We start from the raw sequence: 6666 nt of genomic DNA, 5'->3' as shown, positions 1-6666 counted from the left end.
TTCACTTGATTTCTCTTTCTTTCATTAGTTTTTATTTGTTCTATCTTTTTTGTATGTGTGTGTATCACTTTTTTTCAATTTTTTTCTGCTTTTGGAGCACAATTTCAAATTTGAGGAAAATTTATTTTTTTGACGGGCTCTTTTTTGAGCTTTTTGTCAACATTTTTTTCAAACTTTTTTTTTCAACAGTTTTATTTTTCAAAAAAAATGGTTAAATTTTTTTCAAACTTTTTCTTGTCAAAATTTCTTTTTTTTCAAAAAAAATGTTAAATTTATTTTTCTTTCAAATTTCTTTTTGTCAAATTTTTTTTTTCAAAAATTTATTTTTTCTTTTTTTTAAAATTTTTTTTAGTCAATTCATTTTTTTTTTTCAAAATTTTTTTTTTGTCAAATTTCATTTTTCAATTTTTTTTTTGAGTTTCAAATTTTTCCAAAAACCATTCACAGTCATTGTTTTTTCCATCTGTGATTCACTTGATTTCTCTTTCTTTCATTAGTTTTTATTTGTTCTATCTTGTTTGTATGTGTGTGTACTTTTCAAAAGAAGAAGCTGTGATTCTCTTGATTTAGCAGCTTGTAACAGTAGTCTTCTCTCAGCCCACCGTTAATGCGTCTCTCCTCCCGGTGTTCCGGTTTTAAAAGTGACCCTGTAAACTGGAGCCCTTCAGCTGAACGTGTCAGTGTTTGTGGAGTTTACACAGCTGTTGAAACACAGAGGGAGTTCCTGGGAATGCAAACTAGTTTAGTTTTTATTAAGATTTCAAAATATCCTCATCAGATATTTAATGATGGTCTAAAGACGTTTATGAGGGATGCATCCGGCTGAGAGTCTCCAGTTAACAGGGTCGCTGTTTAAACCAAAACACCGGCCGATCTCTGCGATCACGGCTTTTTGAGTTCAAAAGGATTTTAAAGCCGTGTTGAAACGTCTTTGCTACTCGCGCTTATCTCCTCTCACGTGTTGATTCAGTGAATCCATCTGTGATGAAATATAGCACCATCTAAAACAGACCAGCTGAGTCTCTTCATGCTAACAGGCTAACTGTTGTGTTGCTCATAATGATACCTGCCTGTCCGTCTGCTTCTATGGTGTCATCTGTGATGAATGGCATTCCTCTTTGTGTTACTGCCCTCTACTGGTCTGGTGGTGTAGTGCATTTACTTTTTTTTTCTCCATATGTCACTGGCCTGATTTACACAATCTACCCGGGACTTCAGCGCTCGGTCGAAACGCAGACAACAATGGGGGACCAGGAACCTTTTAGTTCAGGGGAAAGTAGTTCTGGGGGCTAAAAGACCCGGGAACCCTTGGTCCAAATGCACCTTAAGGAACTGGAGACCCTGGCCAAAATGAACAAGCTCACCCAAACTAACCAGGAATACAGATCTGAACCGATAACTAACACAACAAACAAACATAACTAGACAGCTGAAGAGTGACAGCCATATTTGTTCGAGCTAACCTGTGTGTGTGTGTGTGCGTGTGTGTGTGTGTGTGTGTGTGTGTGTGTGTGTGTGCAGGTGTTGGAGCTTCTGAATGGTAAAGAGTACAAACCAAACCCTCCTCAGAGAGACCTCCTCCCTCCTCAAGGTGAGTTCTGTTCCTGATCTTCACTTTAAACCGAGGTGTAAAGGTCTCTAAGCGAGCACGTGTCTCCGTTTCAGGCGACCTGTCGAGCCTGGATGCGGAGGTGAAGCAGCAGGTGTGTCGCTCTCTGGAGAGTGAAGGATGCTGGGAGAGTCTGGCTCACAGTCTGGGTCTGGGGATCCTGAACACGGCCTTCAGGCTGAGCCCGTCTCCGGCTAAAACACTGCTGGATAGCTACGAGGTTTAAACACACACAAGTGTTCTCAGAGCTCTGACCTTTGACCCCGGCTGTGCGCGAAGGAGCTGTAACAGGTGTTTTGTGTCCCGCAGGTCTCAGGCGGGACAATCCGGGACCTGCTCGCCGGTCTGAGGTCGATCGGGGAGAGCAAAGCGCTGAGCATCCTGCAGGGGGCGCTGGGTCACCACGAGGACCAGAAGACGCACGAGTCTCTGAGTGCCCGGGTGCAGGACCTGAAGGTGGACGTCCGGATCGACAGCGGGGTGTGTGACAGCGGGGTGGAGCTCTCCACGGCGTGATGACATCATCGACCGTCTCCCGCTGGGTTCATCAGAGGAAGCAGAATCATTCATCCGCCGATCGTCCAAAAACTGATTCATCGTCACCCCTTCATCTCCATCCGTCAACGTCTCCGGGCTGAGCCTCCTCCTCTTCCTCCTCCTCCTCTTCCTCCTCCTCTTCCTCTTCTTCCTCCTCTTCCTCTTCCTCTTCGTTTTTATCTTATGTGTTGATGTTTTTCATATTTTTAAACCCGATGTTGCAGAAAAAGGAACGTGTTGTGTGAAAACTAAACAGAGTCAGTTCACGTAAACAAAGAGAGATCCTTGTTTGTTAGAGAGTAAAGCTAAGTGTTCATGTTGATGTGTTTCAGCCCACACTACACTCCAACAGCTCAACCAAAGAACACACGTCTGGTTTCTGTCTCTCACTCAGGACCATCACATTATTCTGAAGCAACGTTATGAAACTGAAGCTGTTTCTCACTTTACCAAAGGTGCTTTTCCACCGCAGGAACTTTCCCCAGGAACTAGAGACTTTCTGAGGGACTACCTGCTTTTTGACCCCAGGAAACAGGGTATAACTTTAGTCCCTGGGTAGTAAATCTCCCCCTGAAAGACCAGGGACTTTTGTGTTTTCACGGCAGGAACCAGGGTCTAAATTAAAGGCCCATTTTAACCCCACAGTGTTTTCAACATTCTGAACATCGCTGTGCTTGTCAATGTCACTTCTCTATTTCTGACCAATCAAATTCAAGAAGGGGTGGGACTTCTGGTAATAACTTTTTGACCACAGGAACTAGTGACTATGTGCTTTTTGACCCCAGGAACCAGGGTCTATTCCCCTTCCCCCCCCTGAAAGACCAGGAACCTTTGTGTTTCCACTGCAGGAACCAGGGACAAATCATAGGACCATTTTAACCCCACAGAAAGTCCCTGTTCTGGGATTTTACTGCAGTACATTTTAAAAACCTGCAGCCAAAGTGTTTTACTTCACATTAATATCACATTCATACATGAAGTGAGGATAGATACCAGGAACTTTAAGGCAATTTTTGCTGAGGTGAAAAATGGAGGTTGTAAAGCCTGTGGCCGGCAGACCGAGGGCCTGTGTCCATTGTCTCTACGAAACCAGCACAGTTCAGTGTTTTCAACTTCTGGAGCAACGCTGTGCTCGTCAATGTCACTTCTCTATCACTGACCAATCAAAATCAAGAAAGGGCGGGACTTCTGGTGTCAACTTTAGGTGTTTTAGGAACTTCCCCCAGGAACTAGGATCCTTTTGAGGAACTATGCGTGTTTTGACAGCAGGAACAAGGGTCTAACTTTAGTTCCTGGTTAGTTAATCTCCTCCGGAAAAGTCCCAGGTTAAGGGGTAGTACTTCCAAAAGGTCCAGGAACTTTAGGGGGCGGGGCCTGCAGTGCTGGACGTTTCTGATTGGTAGATTACCTGCAGTGTTTTTATTTCACAATAACATCACACACACCTGCGATTCACTTGGTTTAATACCTCCTGAACATCGGTCTTCTCTGAGCCTGATCGTGTGAATGCGTCTCTGTCAGCTCCCGGTGTTAACAAACAGTGAAACTAAAAGTTCCTGGAACTTCTGGTTCCAGATGTAGAGCTCACGTTCTGCTGCAGCACGATTCCTCTCCACTGTTTGTGCTTTTACTTTGAAAATATTCCTAGTAAATATGAAGCTTTTAAAAACAGACGTCATGGTCTCTATGAAAGGAAGCAGAAGTTCCTGGAACAACTTTTGTTGGCGCTCTGAAATTGATCGCCGCTGCTAGCATAAAGAAACGCTGTTAGTGGACACAGGCCCTAACTCGCCTAATACAGGCAGGTGTTTAGACGACTATGACTCCTTGAAAAGACGTTCCCAAGACTAGAAGTTCCTGGTACTTGGGGATAAATACGATGAAAGCCTGATCTGCAACTCAGTATTGAGATTGATGTCCTAACAGAGGACTGTGACTCTGAAACAGCCCCAGTTTGTACATAATGTTGCTTTAAAGTAATACATTCACTCCGACATTCAACCCCAGACTCTGGCACCACCTCAAACACCATCTACAATAACCCCAAGATACAAAGTGAGTAAAATTCATGGAGTAGCTGACCCTCGTCACGTTGATGTTCTGTGGCTGCTGAATGAAAAGATGAATTAAGAGTTGAATGTTTTTCTGTAGCAGACGTCTGCTGTCTGCCGGAGAAAGGTGCTATTCATACCCAATGATTGTAAAGAGGATTGTTTCAGATCGGTCTACAAACAACACACTGGTGTCTGTGTGTCACAAACACGGACGTTGTGTTACAGCGAGTAAGATTGTGAAGCTGTTCATCTAAAGTGTGTTTAAAGTTCTGTTTAGTGTTTTTTAATTTGGAGTACGTTTATTCTCTCTTCCCTCCACTGAGACCTTTACGACTTTGACCGTGAGATGTAAAACTTTTCTGTCTTCCTCTAAACCTGATGATCTAACATGGACTGTTAGCGTAGCTACAACAAATAAAGGAAAATAATTTTGCGAGGCATTTTGGGAAAGGTAAAGTGAAAAGGCTTGTGTGTGTTCAACAGATGGTATTTATATCTGTGCCCTGCACTGTACAGTTCAACACCAGCTTCAGCTGTCATTTTTTAATAAAGTGTTTTTTATATTTAATCCTGTGTTCGTGTTTTGATTTCATTCAAAAGAAAATGTGTTTCATCCAGAGAAGAAGAAATAAAAGAAGTCGTGAAGAGAGACAGCAGGAACCTCCTCAAAGTTCCCGTCTCAAACTTTAAAGCTGAAGGTGACAGAGCGTTTCCTGATCGGATCCTGGACTGTGGAACGAGCTGCCTGACGATCTCAGGAACATCAGGATCTTCTTTAAAGTCACGTCTGACAACAGATCTTTATAGAAGGACCGAGTAATATTATGTTTAATCCACACTGCTGGATTTATTTTAAATTTACTTTGATTTGTGGTTTCTTCTATTCAATCCTTCTTTTTATTTGTTTTACTTTTTTTTAAATGTTTAATTAAAAATATATTTTACTGTTTTAAATTGTTTAAATTTTGTTTTACTGTTTTTAATTGTTTTACTTTTTATTTCTTTTACTTTTTAAAATGTTTGTCTTATTAAATTTTTTACTATTTATTTTACTATTTTTAATTGTTTTGCTTTTAAATTTTTTTAATCTTATTTGTTTGAATTTTCATATTTATTGTACTGTTTTCAATTGTTTTGCTTTTGAATTTTGAATTTTCTTATTATGTGTTTAACTGTTCTCTTTTATTTGACTGTTTTTAATTGTTTTACTTTAAAAAAAATCATCTAAAGTAATTTGTTTGATTGTTCATATTTATTTTACTGTTTTTCAATTGTTTTATTTGTTTTGTTGTTTTTATTGTTTACTGTTTTTAATTTTACTTTTTCATTTGTTTTATTGTTTTTAATTGTTTTATTTTTATTTTTATTTCTTTTAATTTAATTTGTTTTCTTGTTCATATTTATTGTTTTTAATTGTTTTACTTTTTAAATGTTATACATTTAATTTGTTTGATTGTTCATATTTATTTTACTATTTTTTAATTGTTTTATTTGTTTTGTTGTTTTTAATTGTTTTACTTTTTTTTATTTTTTTTTTTAATTTGTTTGATTATTCATATTTATTGTTTTTAATTGTTTTACTTTTTAAATGTTATACATTTAATTTGTTTTCTTGTTCATATTTATTGTACTGTCCTAATTGTTTTACTTTTATTTGTTTTATTGTTTTTATTTGTTTTACTTTTTACATTTTTTTCTTACTATTTGTTTTATTGTTCTTATTTTTTGTACTGTTTTTAATTGTTTTACTTTTTTAATTGTTTTACTTTTTAAAATGTTTTAAATGTAATTTGTTTTCTTGTTCATATTTATTGTTTTTAATTGTTTTACTTTTTAAAATGTTTTGAATGTAATTTGTTTTCTTGTTCATATTTATTGTTTTTAATTGTTTTACTTTTTTAAATGTTTTAAATGTAATTTGTTTTCTTGTTCTTATTTATTGTTTTTAATTGTTTTACTTTTTTAATTGTTTTACTTTTTAAAATGTTTTAAATGTAATTTGTTTTCTTGTTCTTATTTGTTGTTTTTAATTGTTTTACTTTTTTAAATGTTTTAAATGTAATTTGTTTTCTTGTTCTTATTTATTGTTTTTAATTGTTTTACTTTTTAAAATGTTTTAAATGTAATTTGTTTTCTTGTTCATATTTATTGTTTTTAATTGTTTAATTTTTTAAATGTTTTAAATGTAATTTGTTTTCTTGTTCTTATTTATTGTTTTTAATTGTTTAATTTTTTAAATGTTTTAAATGTAATTTGTTTTCTTGTTCTTATTTATTGTTTTTAATTGTTTTACTTTTTTAATTGTTTTACTTTTTTAAATGTTTTAAATGTAATTTGTTTTCTTGTTCATATTTATTGTTTTTAATTGTTTTACTTTTTTAATTGTTTACTTTTTTAAATGTTTTAAATGTAATTTGTTTTCTTGTTCTTATTTATTGTTTTTAATTGTTTTACTTTTTTAATTGT

At 36.1% G+C, this 6666-nt stretch overlaps 1 protein-coding gene across 1 annotated transcript in view; it reads left to right on the top strand.

Annotated features, from left to right (window-relative positions):
* LOC117816964 (nuclear factor NF-kappa-B p105 subunit) overlaps nt 1-3590 on the top strand; it is a 10798-nt gene extending 7208 nt beyond the window's left edge. Inside the window, exons 12-14 of the mRNA XM_034689374.1 lie at nt 1522-1591; nt 1666-1829; nt 1919-3590. Of these exons, the coding sequence (XP_034545265.1) occupies nt 1522-1591; nt 1666-1829; nt 1919-2125 (441 nt within the window). The 3' untranslated portion in view covers nt 2126-3590. The remainder of the gene's footprint in view (nt 1-1521; nt 1592-1665; nt 1830-1918) is intronic.
* The last annotated feature ends 3076 nt before the right edge of the window (nt 3591-6666 follow it).

Source organism: Notolabrus celidotus, chromosome 8, assembly GCF_009762535.1.
Source record: "Notolabrus celidotus isolate fNotCel1 chromosome 8, fNotCel1.pri, whole genome shotgun sequence".
Classification (NCBI taxonomy): Eukaryota; Metazoa; Chordata; class Actinopteri; order Labriformes; family Labridae; genus Notolabrus; species Notolabrus celidotus.
This window is presented reverse-complemented; position numbering and strand designations above follow the sequence as displayed.